At 42.7% G+C, this 19,148-nt stretch overlaps 2 protein-coding genes across 2 annotated transcripts in view; one reads left to right on the top strand and one right to left on the bottom strand.

Annotated features, from left to right (window-relative positions):
• Positions 1-9,933, top strand: part of USP39 (ubiquitin specific peptidase 39) — a 34,374-nt gene extending 24,441 nt beyond the window's left edge. Inside the window, exons 11-13 of the mRNA XM_058550782.1 lie at positions 6,565-6,700; positions 8,469-8,555; positions 9,406-9,933. Of these exons, the coding sequence (XP_058406765.1) occupies positions 6,565-6,700; positions 8,469-8,555; positions 9,406-9,453 (271 nt within the window). The 3' untranslated portion in view covers positions 9,454-9,933. The remainder of the gene's footprint in view (positions 1-6,564; positions 6,701-8,468; positions 8,556-9,405) is intronic.
• The window catches only part of CAPG (capping actin protein, gelsolin like), a 257,079-nt gene that overhangs the window by 202,487 nt on the left and 35,444 nt on the right, over positions 1-19,148 (bottom strand). The gene's annotated exons all lie outside the window — the stretch shown is intronic.

Raw genomic sequence — 19,148 nt, 5'->3', positions numbered from 1 at the left:
CTCTGCTCACTTGGAGATAGGGTTTTTGGAGCACAGGTTTAAAGTTTTACTTCCAGCTAATTAGGTGTTCTCTGAATTGGACTGTTGTTCTGATTGGGAGGTGAATATGGTTTGCTCTTTTGCCTGTTTTCTATTCCTCATTTTGTTAATGTGATGTATCACACTGATTGATTTGTGGATATTGAACCATCCCTATGTCCCTGGTATAAATCCCACTTGATCATGGTGTGTGATCCTTTTAATGCATTGCTGTATTTAGTTTGCCAATATTTTGTTGAGGATTTTTGCATCTATATTCATCAGCGATACTGGCCTGTAATTTTCCTTCTTTGTGTTATCCTTGTCTGACTTTGGGATCAGGGTGATGTTGGCCTCATAAAATGTGTTAGGAAGTGTTCCATCTTCTTCAACTTTTTGGAATAGTTTGAGAAAGATAGGTATTAAATCTTCTTTATTTTTTTTTTTAAGTTTTAATTAATTAATTTATTTTTTCCCCAAAGCCCCAGTAGATAGTTGTATGTCATAGCTGCACATCCTCTAGTTGCTGTATATGGGACACGGCCTCAGCATGGCTGGAAAAGCGGTGCGTTGGTGCGCACCTGGGATCCGAACCCGGGCCGCCAGCAGCGGAGCGTGCGCACTTAACCGCTAAGCCATGGGGCCGGCCCCTAAATCTTCTTTAAATGTTTGGTAGAATTCTCCAGAGAAGCCGTCTGTTCCTGGACTTTTGTTTTTTGGGAGGTTTTTGATTACTCTTTCAATCTCTTCACTTGTGATTGGTCTATTCAGATTCTCTATTTCTTTTTGATTCCATTTTGGGAGGTTGTATAAGCCTAAGAGTTTATCCATTTCTTCTAGGTTATCCAATTTGTTGGCATATAGTTTTTCATAGTATTCTCTTATATCCTTTGTATTCCTGTGGTATCCATTGTAATTTCTCGTCTTTCTAATTTTATTTATTTGAGCCTTCTCTACTTTTTTCTTAGTCTGGCTAAGTGTTTGTCAATTTTGTTTATCTTCTCAAAGAACCAGCTCTTAGTTTCATTGATCCTTTCTACTGTTTTTTGGTTTCAATTTCATTTATTTCTGCCCTAATTTTTATTATTTCCCTCATTCTGCTGACTTTGGGCTTTGTTCTTCTTTTTCTAGTTCTGTTAGGTGCAATTTAAGGTTACTTATTTGAGATTTTTCTTGTTTGGTGAGGTGGGCCTGTATTGCTATTAATTTCCCTCTTAGGACCACTTTTGCTGCATCCCATATGATTTGGTATGGTGTATTTTCATTTTCATTTGTCTCCAGATATTTTTTGATTTCTCTTTTAATTTCTTTAATGATCCATTGGTTGTTCAGTAGCATGTTGTTTAGTTTCCACGTATTTTTCACTTTCCCAGCTTTTTTGTTTTAGTTGATTTCTAGTTTCATAGCATTATGGTCCAAAAAGATGCTTGATATGATTTCAGTCTTCTTAAATTTATTGAGGCTTGCCTTGTTTCCCAACACATGGTCTATCCTTGAGAATGTTCCATGTGCACTTGTGTATTCTTCTGTTTTTGGATGGAGTATTTTGTATATATCTATTAAGTCCATCTGGTCTTGTTTTTCATTTAATTCCACTATTTCCTTGTTGACTTTCTGTCTGGATGATCTGTCTGTTGATGTAAGTGGGGTTTTAAGGTCCCTTACTATTATTGTGTTGTTGTTACTATCTCCTTTTAGGTTTGTTAATAGTTGCTTTATGTACTTTGGTGCTCCTGTGTTGGGTGCATATATAAGTGTTATGTCTTCTTGGTGGAGTGTCCCTTTTATCATTATATACTGCTCCTCTTTGTCTCTCATTGCCTGTTTTATCTTGAAGTCAACTTTGTCTGATATGAGTATGGCAACACCTGCTTTCTTTTGTTTTCCATTAGCTTGGAGTATCGTCTTCCATCCCTTCACTCTGAGCCTGTGTTTGTCTTTAGAGCTGAGATGTGTTTCCTGGAGGCAGCATATTGTTGGGTCTTATTTTCTAATCCATCCCACCACTCTGTGTCTTTTTTTTTTTTTTTTTTTTTTGTGAGGAGATCAGCCCTGTGCTAACATCCGCCAATCCTCCTCTTTTTTTGCTGAGGAAGACGGCCCTGGGCTAACATCTGTGCCCATCTTCCTCCACTTTATATGGGACGCCGCCACAGCATGGCTTGCCAAGCAGTGCGTCGGTGCGCGCCCGGGATCCGAACCAGCGAACCCCGGGCCGCCGCAGCGGAGCGCGCGCACTTAACCGCTTGCGCCACCGGGCCGGCCCCCACTCTGTGTCTTTTGATTGGAGAATGCAATCCATTTATGTTTAGAGTGATTATTGATATATGATGGCTTAATGCTGCCATTTTATCACTCGTTTTCCGGTTGTTCTGTATTTCCCTTGTTTCTCGTCCTGTGTATTTTGGACTACCAATTCAGTTTGGTAGTTCTCTGTGATGGTTTTCCCAGTTTTCTCTTTATTTATCATTTGTGTCTCTATTCTGATTATTTGTTTAGTGGTTACCATGAGGTTTGTATAAAAAAAAATCTTGTAGATGAGGTAGTCTATTTTCTAATAGTCTCTTATTTCCTTAGTCTAAGCTGATTCCATCTCTTTCTTCTTCCCCAACTGAGTTATTGTTGTCACAACTTATTCCATCTTGTGCTGTGAGTTTATGGTTAAAATGACGAGATTATGTTTATTTTTGATGTTTTCCTTCTTTTTATCTTTAATGTTATAATTGTTTGTTAACCTCTTCAGATAGAGAGCTGCAATTTTCTGATTTTGTCTACCTATTTATCTTCTTGCTCAGGGCTTTGTAAACCCCCGCTTTTTTCTTTTTTTTTAAGGTATGAGGACCTTCTTGATCATTTCTTGTGGCGAGGGCATCTTGTAGCGATGAACTTCCTTAGCTTTTGTTTATCTGGGAAAGTTTTTATTTCTCCATCATATCTGCAGGATGTTTTTGCTGGATAGAATATTCTTGGCTGAAAGTTTTTGTCTTTCAGAATTTTGAATATGTCATTCCACTCTCTCCTAGCCTGTAAGGTTCCTGCTAAGAAATCCACTGAAACCGTGATAGGGGTTCCTTTGTAAGTTATTTTCTTCTGCCTTGCTGCCCTTAATATTTTTTCTTTCTCATTGACTTTTGCCAGTTTTACTACCGTATGCCTTAGAGAAACTCTTTTTATCTTGGTATAATTAGGAGTTCTGTTAGCTTCTTTTACTTGTATTTCCAGCTCCTTCCCCAGGTTTGGGAAGTTCTCAGCTATTATTTCTTTGAACAATCTTTCTGTTCCATTCTCCCTCACTTCTCCCTCTGGAATATCTGTAATCCTTATGTTGCATTTCCTAATTGAGTCGGATATTTCTTGGATAATTTCTTCATTTCTTTTTAGTCTTAGTTCTCTCTCCTACTCCATCTGAATCATTTCTATATTTCTGTCCTCCAAATTGCTACTTCTGTCCTCCATAATATCAGCTCTGTTAATCAGGGACTCCAGATTTTTCTTTATCTCATCCATTGTGTTTTTCATCTCCAACATTTCTGATTGGTTTTTCTTTGTAGTTTCAATCTCTTTTGTGAAGAATTGCCTCTGTTCATTAATTTCATTCCTGATTTTATTGAACTTGTATTTTCTTGTAACTTGTTTTTTTATGATAGCTATTTTGAATTCTCTGTCATTTAGATTGTAAATTTCTGAGCCTTCAGGATTGATTTCTGGGTACCTGTCATTTCCCTTTTGGTCTGGAGTATTAATATATTTCTTCGTACTATTTGATGGTGTTGGTTTGTGCCTTCACATAGTGATAGTATTTGGTCACAGATTCCAGCTGCCACCACTAGGGGGTGTCAGGAGCTGTGTATTCTGAGCCTGCCACAATCCCTGGGGTCTATGCCTGTCCTTTGGAATCTATGCTGACAGGGCCACCTGCAGTTGCGGGGCTTGCTTGCTCACAGCTGCTGCTTTTCTAACCTGTGTGCGGGCACTCTGGCTGACCGGCTGAGCTGGAGGGCCAGGCTGGGGGAGGGGGAGCTCTCTTTCACGTGTGCCATCCCAGGGGCATTCTCACTCTGCCCTCGCTATCTGCTCTCCTGGGGTGCTGGCTTGATGAAGATACTCCCACAATAGCTTAGCCACCTCTGTGTGGGGCTTTCCCACAGGCTGTGAGGGAACTTGAAGACCGAAGGTGTTCCCACAGAGAGCTGCCTCCTGCCTCATTTCTCAGAGCTGGGCGCAGTCCCGTTTCCTGGGTCACCACCGGCAGGGGAGAAGAGATCCCCTTACCTCCTTCCACTTCCTCTGGGGGGTCCAGCACCTCCACCTTCAGGCATATGGTTACTTGGGTCTCTCAGATGTCTTTTGTGTTGTGTGAATGTCCTCTGTTTGTTTATGAACATCCTTTTTGTTGTATCTTCGTGGGGAGAGTCTAAGGGAAGCATCAGCCATGATGCTGATGTCACTCTCTTTGCCTGTTTTCTTTTTTTTTTTTTTTATAATTTTATTTATTTATTTATTTATTTTCCCCCAAAGTAGATAGTTGTATGTCATAGCTGCACATCCTTCTAGTTGCTGTATGTGGGACGCGGCCTCAGCATGGCCAGAGAAGCGGTACGTCAGTGCACGCCCGGGATCCGAACCCGGTCCACCAGCAGCGGAGCGTGCGCACTTAACCGCTAAGCCACGGGGCCAGTCCCGCTTTGCCTGTTTTCTAAAACAAAATGATTTGACATGTATTCATTCCCTTTTGCCACTTAAACAGTTTAGTTTCATTCATGAAAACTTAAGTGTAAATACTCCTAAAGATTTCTGTAGGACTTGTTCAGCCAAGTCTGGACAGCTGTTAAAGCTGAGGAGAAAACAACAGGAGAAGGTACTCTTAGCAGCCAGCAGGCAGTTTGGCTATCTAGAGCTCATGTGGATTTCTTAGGACTCATGTTTAAATTATCTTTAACAGTGAATATTTATTGTAATCTATATGGGACACTGTCAGTCTGTAGAAATAAATAGCTATCACTAACACATAGAAACCTACATAATATAATTAGAGCAAAGTTGCATGTTTATTACTACATGGTTCACGTTGAAACCATTTTGTATTTTTGGATAGGTGATAGATTCACTAGTCTAAAATTCAAAGGGAGATACAAACCTAGAAGTCACCACTGTTATTAGCATTTCTTGTGAATCCTTCCAGAGATGACATTATTGTATTTCTTCTTGTGAGTGGTGGCATATCACAGTTCTACAGAGATTAGAACTATGATACAATCTCTTTTATTCTACTATGTATTATTTAAATTTCTATATATTTCTAGGCTACAAAGGGATATATTTTTCTTAAAATTATGTAGTTGACATATTCTCTTAATATTCATGTTAACTGTCAATCTCTTTAACTATTAGAAAGGTCTTAATAATTGTCTTTGTACAATCTTCACAGTAGGCATTTATTATAGCACTTTACTTTGCAGTAACTTACTGTGTACATTTATACTTCAGCTGATGGATAGAATTCAACACACAAAACACAGAAGGAGATTTTATTCCAGGTACATGAAGAATGCTTCTCTATATTTGAAAGTGAAAGTTCAGATATTAAAAATAAATCTGATGAGTCCCAGTTGAAGGAACCTAGTCAGTAGTGTCTTTTGGCAGCCAGAACTGAGAGATTGGAAGCTGTAGGGTAGCCCAGGTGGGTCTATGAAGAAGAGACAGCTGGACTGCAAATGGGGGGAGAAGAATAAAGCTGATGTCAGAAGCATACGAGGGCAAGTAGCTCTCTTGGATCCTGCTTCTTCTCCAGTGCCTGGTTCCAGCTGCATTTCCTAGTGTGAAAACCTTGAATAAATTCCTCTTTTGTGCTTAAGCTACCTTGGGTGGGTTTCTGTTACTTGTAACCATTCTGCTTACTTGACTAAAAGAAGAAAAATCAAATAAAGAAGCAAGGTCTCAGAAAATAAAAGAAAAACATAAATCTGGATGATCTGCCTGGTCTGTCATATTGAGATTTTGTTACAGCAGTTATATACTGTGGTGACCCACATAATTATGTGGTCAGGTCTTCCATATGCTGAGGCCAGAGCCTGGGTGTTGCCTGAACACTGCAGCTGCAGCTGATTCCCACATAGGGCAGAGGGTGGGGTGGTTATACCTGTCCTCTCACTTAATCTTCACCATCTCAGAGGAGACAGTGACTCTCGTTCTCATATCATAGAAGAGGCTTAGGTTGTAACCTTATCACACACAGTTCTGAAGTGGCAGAGCCCAGATTCCAGTTCAAGTCTGAATTACTCCAGGCCCTGCACTTTTAGCTGCTAGGCATGCTTTTAAAATGTGCTTTTCCCATAGAGCCTATCTTTCTAGTTTGACTAAAAAACCTCATTTTTATGGTAAATTATGTGAATTCCCACAAACCTGGGCTTCCGTGGCTCTGCAAGCCTCTTTCAAGCCAGGGTCCTAAAGTCAGGTTCAACAGTGGTGTGATCCATTTGTGTAAGACAGTTTCCGTAACCTTGTTGCCTTTGTCTGATCTTCTGGCTTTATTTTCATCATCACCAGAAATGTGGATCTGAGAGAATACTTGTCTGAAGAAGTACAAGCAGTACACAGGAATACCACCTATGACCTCATTGCCAACATCGTACATGATGGCAAGCCCTCCGAGGGCTCCTACCGGATCCATGTGCTTCATCATGTGAGTGGTGCTCACTTGTCATTGCCCAGAGTAGCAAAAACAGGTGTTGTTCCTTTGGCATTTCAGAGGGCAGCTCCTTTCAGTTTGCCCTTTCTTGGCCTTGACTTTGGGACTCTGCAAGTAATAGAGCTGTCAGTGGTTAGTTTAAGACAGTGGTTCACAATTTTGGCTGCACGTTGGACTCACCTGGGGAGATTTTGAAAAGTTCTAATGCCTGGGCCCTACCCGAGGCCAGTTACATTAGAACAATGTAATTTGTGCCTGTTGGTTTCCAACTGGGGTAGAGGCCAGGGATGTTGCTAAATATCCTACAATGCACAGGGCAGCTCCCACAACAAAGAATTTTTTGGCTGAAAATGTCAGGTAAGGTTAAGAGACTCTGCGTTAGATTATCCAGAAGTGGACCCAGGCATTGTGATGTTTTAAAGTTTCTTGGGATTCCAGTGTGCAGTCAAGTTTGAGAATCACTGTCCCAGACTAGAGTCTTAGGATTCTTGGACCAGCAGCAGTGGCATCATCTGAGAGCTCGTTAGAAATGCAGAGTTTCAGGCCCACCCAAACCTACTGAATCAGAGGTTTTTAATTTTAATAAAACCCTCTGATTTGTATGAAATTAAAGTTTATAAAGCACTGGTGTAGAGGTTCTCTTTCAGCTAAAAAAAATTTTATGAATTTATCTCAAGCTGAAAATGGATGAAACGTGTACTTAAGACCTGTTTGGTATCACACAGATCTTAGAACGTATTGTTCTAGTTTATTAGTCTTTTCTGGGACTGTGGTTTAATAATAACTAGCTTCTGTTTATCAAGCACTTTACTGTGTGCTAGAAAGTACACCAAGTGCTTAATGTATATTCATCTCATTTATGTCCTTAAAACGCACCTCCAAGACAGGTGTTAATACCATCTTTTTTACAGATGAGGAAACCTAGGCTCAGAGTTCGAGTAATTTATCTGAAGTCAGTAGAATTGGGATTTGAAGCCAGGTACTTGGTTTCACCATGTTCTTAACCAGTCCTTGAGGGGGACTTGATTGTGTGATCCGAGCTTTCTTTATGTTTCCTATATCCTGAGCTATTGGAATATGCAGAATATCTGGAATGTCTATCTTCTATAGTATCTGTCTTTGGCATTTCTTAGAAGTTTGGATGGGTGAGACAGGAGGGCTTCCAGAAGTGCCTCGCCCATAATCCAGAAACCTTTTTTCTCCTTGTTTATGGAAGCATGGAATGAGGTAGATTTTGCTGTGTTCACAGCAGTGGTTTCATAGGCCAAAGGAAACGGGTTAGTATGATGGACAGTGTCCACTAAGGACACTTTTTCTTGACTGACTATTGCTGTGTTTTCTGGAGTGAGGGTGGGAATGTCCACTTTTAGGTTCTCCCCAGAGTTAACACTGCACCGCTTAGGTGAGTGTGTCTAGTCTGTCATTTCTGAGCAGCAAGGAGATATCTTATGTGATAAATAGGGGGTTTCCTCTTTTTTTCTCTTTGTTGTCCACCTAAATTCTTTTTAAAAGGTGTACAGAAGTGTTTGAGACTTCATTGTACTTTAAGGAATCCTTGGCAGGAATCAAGTTTGCCATGATCAGTACCCCAAAATCTCTTTAAATTGAATGATGAGGTCATGCACCCTCTTACTTCTGACTTGCTGAGTGATGGTCTACTGGCTTTTCTTCTGATTTTTCTAACTTTTGGCTGTGATCCCTTCCTTCTGCACCCTTTTGGTTTTAGGGAGCAGACTAACCCAGCCCTTCATACATTTTGCAGGGGACAGGCAAATGGTATGAATTACAAGACCTCCAGGTGACTGACATCCTTCCTCAGATGATCACGCTGTCAGAGGCTTACATTCAGGTGAGTTGGCCGCAGACTTGCTGAGCACCAAATCGCTGGGGTGTGGGGCTTGTGAGAGGAATGACGTGGGCGAAGGCAGGAGGTGGGATTGAGTTAGAGCCTTGGTTAGGCTGGGTGCCTGGTTGGATGCACTGAGGAGTGAGGTGGGGCCAGATTATACGGCCCTGAAAGTCAAGTGATTTTCAGAGAAGAGCAGGGAAGTCTGGAAGATTTGTGAGTGAGTGAGGAGGTTATGTTTATGGCCAGGTTATTTTGGCAGAGGTGTGTGGTCTGGTTTCAGAGAGGAAGAGCCTGAAATCACTAGAGGGGCCAGCTAGGAGTCATTGCTGAAGCTTTCCCCAGCTCTCTAGGCAAAGTTAGCACTCGTGACCCCACAGCACGTTTTGTCTGTGTTTACTGGAACACTGATCGTATTTGAATTGTCTTCTCCATTGGATCGAGAGCTCATGGAGCACAGTATTTCTGTCTTCTCTCTCTACCTGCCCTAGTACCTGGCCAAGGAGGAAGATGGAGACTGAGAAAAAAACTATAGCTTTGTAAAGAAGAGAGACATCTCTCCTTCTAGAGAAAACTCTTTTCTCAGTGCTTTATCTAAGGTTGTAGGCTTGACTGAGAGTCCTTTTTTAGAATGGGAGTTTGGAATGGGAGCTAAGAAAGAGAGTGAGGGGAGTGGAAAATGAAAATTGAATGAAAGAGAATTTTCTGAAAGATTATGAGTTAGTTTCTGGAGATTTAGTAATATGTAAGTGGGGCGACAGGTTGTCCATTGCCTAGTGCAGAAAAGGTACTTGGTAAATATTTGTGGATTGAATGTCAGCTCTTAAATATCTTTTATATTCATTTCCTACAGATTTGGAAGAGGCGAGATAATGATGAAACCAACCAGCAGGGTGCTTGAAGGAGGAGTCTGCGGTTTTGTTCTGGGTGCTTTGGACTGAAGATGGTAAATAAGAATACTGAGGTGTCACTGCACAGAGGCTGACTCACACATTCCTTGGGCCAGCCCAGTTTTTATGGGTTCTGGTTCAGACCCGAGCATCAGAGGGGCCCACTCGCCTGGGATGTCTCTGCGCTGTCACCCAGCTGTTCTTTGATCAATTTATTGTAGATTGATGCTTCTTTCTCCTTCCTGTCCAGCTGCCTTCTAGCTTCAGCAGGCCAGAACTCTCTTACAGTTGTATGTAATTTATTTCTGAGTAGCTGGGACTATCTGAAGGACAAGATAATTTCTTCTAAATGTCAAAGCCTCAGTATTCTAGGAATAAGAGCAAAAAGCCAGTAACGTCCTTCTTCTATCATAGGTAGATAATTTTCCTGTGATTCTCTTTATTTCCTGATGTGTTTATTGGAGTGGATTAAATATTTTTCTGTTTTTAAACCAGTCTCTTGTTTTATATCCTTCCCTTAGGCTACTTCCTAAGGGAAGGATTTTTTTTTTTTAATCCTCACCACTGTCTACCCTACAGTCTGTCATCTGGTGGACATGATGCTTGTCTCTTCCTGTCAGCTTGTGGGTGGTATATCAGTTCGGATGCATTTGTCTCTAAGTAGCAAAATATCTGAGAAAGTGATAAATTATTCTTGTGCTTGACTAGAAGTCTGGAGGTGTGGGCAGTTTCAGCCTGCAGTGTAGTGCTGCGTGAGGGAAGAGGGAAGGAAGGAAGGTGGGAAGAGCATCTGACTGCAGTGTGGTTCTGAGAACATCTCAGCCAGACCAGTGAGGAGCCCAGAGCAAAGATTGCCTGTCAGAAGATTGAGCAGACATGGCTTTTGTCAAGCTCAGTCATTGATTAGGAGCAGCCTGGGGAAGTGTGGCCTCCGCCTGAGCACTGTGGCAGATTTGAAAATGTGAGAAATCTGAAGACACCAACTGGCAGCAGTCAGTCAACTATAGCAAGTTCTCTTCAAGGGAGATAGGAGCTGTGCACTTCTGTGGCGGCCACCCTTTCCTTCTGGGACACAATACTCGCCTTATTTTCCTCTACCTCTCTGACAGCTTCCATATTTCCTTTGCAGGCTCATCTTGCTCTATCCAGCCGTTTAAGGTTGTGATTCTTCAAGACACAGTGCTAGGCCCTCCCTTCTCGCTGTTTACTTTTTCCCTAGGCCATTTCAACTATGCCTGTGGCTGCACTTATCACCTTCAGGGCAATCACTCAAACAAATCTTAATTCCATACTTCTCTCAATTTTTGAAGTTTAGAGCCAGTTGATAGATTTTGGATGTCTTAAAGTCAATTTAAACTCAACATTTTTCCAAACAGCTTATGAATTTTCTCCTCAAACTTGGCCTCTTTCCAGTGGTTTCTATGTAGGTGAAAGGTTCCGTCATCCGTCCAGTTGTATAAGCTGGAAATTTATCCAGGAGTCATCCTTCCCCTACCCCCACTTCCCCTGTCTAATCTATTACCATGTCCTGTCAATTTTACTCTGTAATTGTCTCTTGAATCTCCCCACTTCTTTTCATTCTCTGCCACTGTCTAGTCTAGGCTAGTGCCAGCCTAGTCCAGGTCCAATCAGGAGAGAGAAGCCATGCAATAATTTGATCAGGGAAAGTTTAATTTCAAGAATTATCAACTATAACAGAGGATTGGAGTAACCAGGGATTAGCTAGTAATAAGAGAACTCTAAAGAATATAGGAATAGCAGATATAAGGAACAGCTGCTACCCCTAGGGCTGACAGAGTGTCCAAGGCTGAGATCCAGACCTTGCTGAAAATCTGCTCCCTGGAACTTGTCAGAAATCTGCTCTCTACTGCATTGGGGAAAGCACATTATGGGGAGGCATCTCACTCTGCTGCCTGACTGCCTGGGGAGGAGGGCAGTGCCCAGTGAAGCTGCTGGGTACTGGGTGCTGCTGTGCACCGCAGGAGCCAGGCACCAGAGAATCGAGCACAGCAGGAGCTGATGCTGGATGCCTGCTTTCAAGTAAGCACCCTGGGACTGGGAAGGAAAGCCCTGGCTTCCTGCCATTGTCTCCACCACCCTCTTCTGACAAAGCTTCAATGGCTCTGGCAAGAAAAAAATCTAAAAGACCCAAATCCCTTTTCACAGAGCAGGCAAAAAGGGTGAATTTGAAGCTGAGAGGCACTACATTGCTAACTGCCACAGTCCCCCTCTTCGATGACTCAGCCTCCAAGTGCACTCTTACACACACGTCAACGCCCATGCAACAGCAGCAATAGCAGGAAAACAACTCCGTATTCTGCCTAACAAAAAACAGGTACCCTTACAAGTGAACAAGTTTCCACCCTTTCCCAGAATGAGATGCACAGCCCCAAGAGTCCTGTATCCATTGATGGCTACACTGGTTACTCTTCAAATCCAGTCACAGTCCCACTGAATAGTCTGTTGCCTAAAGACTAAGATGTAAAGTTAACTTCCAATTTGTATGAAAAATAAAAATGGAAAGAAGAGAGAAAAAATGGTTAGTATATATGAATTATCATATATGTATAACAAGCAAATAGAAAATAAAGCTACTTACAGCCCTCATTTGTGTAATTGGTCACAATGCTGTAATTGATATCTATGCTTCCTTCTCCCTCTACCCCTTCCACGTTTACTCTGCCCTTACATGAACCTCAGTCGGGGTTCTTTACCTGGTAGAGTGACCCAAACCTTCCGTTCCTAAGGGCCTGACTCCTTAATCATCCTGCCCGTCCTGCCCGCCCCCCTTTATCTTGGTTGCTGTAGTTTTCCATTAAACTTTACTGGGGTTGTAGTCCATCTTGTGTCCATTGTGTAGGAGCAACCCAATTTCCGCTTGGTAATCAGGATCAGTCACTCTGACAAGTAGATTACACTCTCTCACTCCACTTTTTTTCTTCCTGTTTGTTCAGTAGCATAAGGAGCCCCAAATGCCCAGGTGGTAGTGTCATCTTCTAATTTAGTGGAACCATTGTTGTGTCCTCTGGTGGAAATATTCCTCCCTTGAGAACTAAGATCTCCAAACCAGCAGAGCTTAAAGTTACTGAGACAGGAAGCAAAAACTCTGCAAGAAGGTTATTAGGTGTAATAGACAAGTCGCTTCAATATCCATCCATTTTCTAGACCCATGTATTTTGCCTATGGGGGAGAGAGCACCACATAATGGTCTCTGATTCAAAGCATATACTGGATCCTGTAAAACGAGCACCAAGTGGTACTCTGACAGTTTTCAGTAAGCCACTCAACCTTTCAGTTAGGCTTGCTGCTTCCAGATGATGGTGTATGTGGTAAGACCAGTTAAATCTATGGACTTGAGCCCATTGCTGCGCTTCCTTTGCTGTGAAAAGAGTTCCTTGATCAGATGCAATGCTGTGTGGAATGTCATGATGGTTGATAAGGCATTCTGTGAGCCAATGGATGATGGTGCTGGCAGAAGCTGTTATGGGCAGGGAAGGCAAATCTGTATGCAGAATATGTTTCTATTTCTCTGAGGACGGATCTCTGCCTCCTCCGTAATAGAAGATGGTAATCAGCCTGGCACCAGGTGGCTAGCTGATCCCCACAAGGCATGGTGCCATACTGGGGACTCAATGTTAATCTCTGCTGTTGGCAAGTTAGATACTCAGCAGAAGTACTACTCAGGTCAGGGGAAGGGAAGTCCATGTTGAGCCCATGCGTAGCCTCCATCCCCACTACCATGGCTCCTGAGCTCATTGAGCAAGCACTGGGGGTGGCTGAAGAAAGAGGCTGCTGGCTGACATCCAGAGAGGATGTGATTAAGAGTTTATTATACACCTCTTTATTAAGAGTCTCCTCTGCAGTGGATGCCTTTTGGTGGACATTCATATGGAACACAAATATTTTCACAGTATATACTTATTCAAGTAGTCTATCAATGTACCTCTTCCGCAGACTTCTTTTCACCAGTCTTACAATCCTGTTCCTTCTGAATCCCTGACAATCCAGCCAAACCATTGGCAACTGACCATGAAGTAGTCTAGATCTGTACTTCTGGCCATCTCACACTTCAAATACAGTGAATAACCAAATACATTGCTTGAAGTTATGCCCAGTAGAGCATTTTCCTTCACTTCTGCCCTTCGATGTCATCCTGAGTGGGGATGAAGTGCTGCAGCTGTCCACTTGGGAGTTGTACTAATCCATTTAGAAACCAGGCTTGAGTTTTGTCTTCCTTGGTCAACTGGTCTTAAGGAACACCCCAGGAGGCAATGGAGTAGGAGTTGGTACCAAAGGAATCTGAGCCACCTGCTCATGTAACTTGTGCCTTTTGGATTTGCCTGAGCTTGGTCTCATATGCTAGTTCCGTTTAATGATAGGCTGCAGCTGCACATGCCCAACGTTATGGCTAGGCGTCAGACAACAGCCGGTTCATGAGGAGGCTTGGGATGCACGGTTACCCGATGTCCCATGGTTAGGTGCTCAATCTCTACTATGGCCCAGCAGCTAGCCAGAAGAAGCCGTTTCTCGAAAGGAGAATAGGTATCTGCAGAAGAAGAGGACATAGACTTGCTCCAAGATCCTGGAGTTCTGCACTGTGGCTCTCCTACTGGTCTTGCCAGAGGGTCCATACAGCATTCCTGTTTTCCATGGACACTTGGAAATATCGTTGGATCCTCTGGGTCATAAGGCCAAGTGGTAGAGCAGCCTGGTCTGCAGCCTAAACTTGCTGCAGGAACTTCTCTTATTCTGGTCTCCTTGGGACTAGTATCTGTACAGCTGTAAGTGACTCTCTAGCTGGGTCAAAGTAGCACGCTCGAATGTGGTATGTGTTGTCTCCAAAAGCCAAAAAAGCCTACCAGTGTGTTGCCTTTTTTTGTGTCCGTTTGTGGTAGGCGATATGAGGTACAGCAACTTGTCTTTCACCTTGGATGGGACATTTTGACATATTCGAGACCACTGACCATCAAAACTTCACTGGGGTGGCAGGTCCCTGAATTATGGGGTTAAATTCGACCCTCTTGTTTGCTTCTGTCTTACTGAGACATTTAAAGTACTTGGTACTTCCTGCTCATCAGATCCAGTCATCACGATGTCATCAACGTAGTGGACTACTGAGGTGTTTTCTGGAATGTCAAGGCGATCAAGGTGTCTGTGAACTATATTGTGGTGGAGAAATGACATTGTCTGAGGCAACACTGAGGCGTATACTGTTGGCCCTGCCAGGTAAAAGCAAACTACTTCTGATGATCTTTATTTAGAAATTCGTATGGAGAATAAAGTTTACAGATGCCAGGGGCTGTGTTGTATCAGTAAAGATGCTACATCTGGGACAACAGCTTCAACTGGAGTCACCCTCTGATTAAGTTTGTGATTGTCTGAAGTCATTCTCCAAGATCCATCTGACTTCTGCACAGCCCCTCTGCCACTGTCATTCTAGTCTAAGCTATTGCCAGTTTCTGTTTACAATGGTCTCCAAGCAGGTTTCCCCACATTCCTTTGTCTCCTCCCCCCAATTCATTCACACTTTATCCAGAGTAATCTTTTAAAACACACATCTAACCAAGTTGTGTCTCCCTCAAACCCTGATCTCTCACTTAAGACACTTCCCTGGCTCTTAGGGTAAAGACTGAAATCCTTGGCCTCTCTAGCCTCTCCTCTGGGGAAGTTTCTCCCAGTACTCCATCCCAGGCTCACTGACTTTCATTCTGTTGCTCAGATGCCACAAGACACAAGGCCTTTGTGCCGTCTGCTTCCTCCGCTAGGGACGCTCTTCCTTGCTCTTTGAACCCTTGATCTCTCTGACCTCTCATATCTACTCAGTACCATGTGTATCTCTAATTGTTAGCACTTACCGCACCTGAAGTATTCCATGTTTTTCTGTGATTCTGTGATTAATGTCTGTCTTCCCAACTAGACTCTAAGTTCCCAAAGGGCAGACAGGCACTGTTTGCTTTTGTGCTCAGCTCTAGGGAAACGCTTGGCACTTAGGAGTCAGTCGCTAATGACTGTTGAGCAAATGGCGTAGTGCTAAGTCTGTGTTCTCTGTATCCTTTTGCACAGATGATTTTGTCTCTTTACACTCTCTCAAGATGTTGATAGTAGATACTGTTGCCTGAAAGGTTGGAGACCACTGCTCAGAGCTGTCATGTCCTGTGTGTAGTAGCTTAAGAACTTTGTGGTTGACACATGGCTTGCTTCCACCACTGCTGTCTAAGTTGGGGGCCTTGCCCACATGTCTTTCAGCTCTGATCCCAGCATACGCTTCCTCTTTTGGAGACTTCACGTTCTGGCCACTCTAACCACAGATGAGAAAGAAGTGAAATTCATGCTTTCTTAACGAGAAATCACAAAGAAAAAGACAGATACGTGTAAAACATATCCTAAACCTAAAAGACATATGATAGGAGAAAATTTGCAACATATAGGACAGTAAATAAATGAATATACCTGATATATTTTTTCTGGTAAGATGATAAAAAGTACACTCCAATGGAAAATCAGACAAAAAAGCCAAATAGAAATTTCATGAAGGATAAAATATAAATGGCCAATAAATGTGTAAGAAAAATGTTTACTTAGTAACCAAAGAAACGCAAATTAGAACAACCAGAGGTCATTTTTATATTTTAGATTAGCCAAGATTTGAGAGATTGCTGATACCCAGGATGGTGAGAGTGGAAAAGAAACACTTGTTCACTATTGGGATAGAAATTGGTGTGGCCGGTACAGAGGGGCGGTTTGGCAATACAACTTGTATTAAAACTAAAGATGTGTGGGGCCAGCCCAGTGGTGTAGTGGTTAAGTTCGCGTGCTCTGCTTTGGCAGCCCAGGGCTTGCAGGTTTAGATCTCAGGCGCAGACCTACACACCGCTCATCAAGCCATGCTGCAGCGGTGTCCCACATACAAAATAGAGGAAGATTGCCACAGATGTTAGCTCAGGGCCAGTCTTCCTCACCAAAAAATAAAAATTAAAAAAATAAAGATGTGCATAGTTTTTGTCCCCCAAATTTCACTTCTTGGGATTGATTCTAATGAATAATCAGACTAGTAAACAAATATGTAAAGTGCCAGGATTTTTATTCTTCACAACATTGTTGATAATGATTGTTTAAAAAAGGAAAGAGTTTATATCAAGAAAAAAAGTGATTCAGCAAGTAGCAGTGATGACAGATATCTATATTTATTGACCTGGAAAGGTTATTTTTAAATGAACAAAACAGTTTTCAAAGCAGCATGTATAGGATGTTCCTGTTTTTGTAAATCTGTTATATCTTTTTGCATATGTGCAGAGAAAGGTTTGGAATGATATATAACAAAATGTTATAAAATGATTGTTGTGGCTTGTAAACCTCAGTATTAATCAGGGGGACAAAACATAACTGTCTTTATTTCTCTATATCTGAACTCATTTTGGTTCATAAGCCCCCAAAACTTAATATTTCCATTTGAAAATAACTCAGTCCCTTGTTTAATACTCAGCCCCTCTTGGATAACTAACCACTGAATCCTCCTTCCCTTTTCCCTGGGAATGATTTCAGATGGCCCTGTCATGAGGACAGATGTCAGTGCTGTGCTCTCCCTGGTCCTCCAGGTCTCCACCGAAGCGTCACTCATCTTGCCTGATCTCCCCTTTCTTGTGCCAGCATTGGCTACACTTGTCTGACTTCTGCTCCTCTCAAGGTCCACAGAATCTGTCAATGCTTTGTCTCTAGTCATGGGCTCTTGTGGGCCCACCATCTTGTCCAGAGCCGATTCTGACAGCCCCTTGGGCCATGGGGTGTGGTTGCTCTTCTGTATCATGCTAGGGCACCCTCTGAGGAGGTCGTCAGGCCTGGCTGTCTAGGTCCTTCTTTGAGGCTGTGCTGTACACTCTTTCTGATGTCTTGTTGGAGGCAGGCTTCTCTAAGGGGCTCGTGTTCTCCTCACACTACACCCTGGAAAGTGAAGATCAAGTCCCCTCTGCTCTTGGGCCCTAACCTCTCCTGGAGTTTCTCCTTCCCCACCTTCCTCTAGGGGTGCAGGATGCTGGGCACGTCTCAGGGACCCTCAGAGTCTCAGCTGTAGCCACTTCCTGCCACTTCTCTCTTCCCAACCTTCTAACCTTGCTGGTTAACTCCTGATCTCATTTTGAGTGAAGCCTCCTCTTGCATTATCAAGAGCTCATTTCCACACTTGCTTTTGGGATAAACTATTAATGCCTCCCATCCTTCAGGCTTTGGCTCTTCGTCTTCCCAATCAGGCTATTTAAAGAATTTAAAACATTCTTCTCTCAGGGACTTTGGTCTTGTAATTGAAATAATGGCTTTCAAGACAATAGTCTGCTATAGATTTACAGAAGTCTACTTAAAAGTTCAAATTCAGGGGCTGGCCTGGTGGTGTAGTGGTTAAGTTTGCACACTTCGCTTTGGTGGCCCAGGGTTCACAGGTTTGGATCCCGGGTGCGGGCGGATGCACCGCTCATCAAGCCATGCTGTGGTGGTGTCCCATATACAAAATAGAGGAAGATGGGCACAGATGGCAGCTCAGGGCCAATCTTCCTCAGCAAAAAGAGGAAGATTGGCAACAGATGGCAGCTCAGGGCCAATCTTCCTCGGCAAAAAAAAAAAAAAAAAAAACAACTTCAAATTCAGAGGCCAAGGATTTGTGTATATCAGCCCTACATCAGGAGCAGGGTGTATAGAAAGCTTTCCCTGGTGCTTGAAGGGTGGAGGTGTGGGGACAATGGATTGAAAAAGTCTAGCTCAGTGTCAAAATACACATCCACCTATAGTTCTCTCCTGGGATTGGGAGGATTGTGGGTTATTTCCACTCTTTCTTGGTCTGCAGTTTCTGAATTTTCTACAATAAACATGTATTTCTTTTATAATAGGAAATGTAGTAACAAAAGTTCTTTTGTAAATAAAGGGACTCTTCCAGACATTTAAGTCTTTAATACTAAAGGTTTATTTGTTTTTTTGTATGTTTTGATTTTTTTGTACCCTAACAACCTCACCTCATCACTGTGCGTGGACTCTTTGGGAGAGGGGAGGGTGACAGGTGGGGAGCCAGGCGGGAGGCACTTATAAGAGGGAGAGGCGATGTGGGCATCCGCTTCTCCATCAAAGGGGAGAGTGAGGTTGGCTACCTTCAGGGTGAGGCTGCGGCTTCTGCAGCATCTTAAAGGACAATGTCTTTTTCTTTGTAGTACAAGGAAATAGGACTTTATTAGCATTGTTATAGGCATTGCATTACATAGGAACTGATTTATAGCATGCACAGCCCCAACTGAGCTTTGAGGAGGTAAACCATAGCAGAAGATGAATCACCCTGGAATTTCCAACAAAAGGTGGCAGTTCCTCTTACAAAAACATAAAAAGAAAACCCCTTTTGACATCTTAAAAGTGCCAGCTCTTAAGCAGCAGCAGATTTCAGATGTGCGAGTTTGCCCAATCACCCTCCCACCGTACGTTGAGCACTGCTGTGTCCACTCTTGACCACGCCAGGGATTTCCTGATGTTTTTTAAAAAGTTTGAGGATTTCATATGTCTATCTTTCATGGTACCTTACGTTCCCATTTTATATTCTGAATTTTGAATTTCGTGAAAGTGTTAGCAAAATGATTGTAAAAGCTAGTGTCTTGCGCACATGGAGATCGGAGTGAGGCAGGGCCCATCCTCTATCCTGCTGTCCTCTTGGAGCCAGGGAAGGACTGTGTGGCCAATG

The sequence above is a fragment of the Diceros bicornis genome, chromosome 12 (genome assembly GCF_020826845.1).
Source record: "Diceros bicornis minor isolate mBicDic1 chromosome 12, mDicBic1.mat.cur, whole genome shotgun sequence".
NCBI lineage: Eukaryota > Metazoa > Chordata > Mammalia > Perissodactyla > Rhinocerotidae > Diceros > Diceros bicornis.
This window is presented reverse-complemented; position numbering and strand designations above follow the sequence as displayed.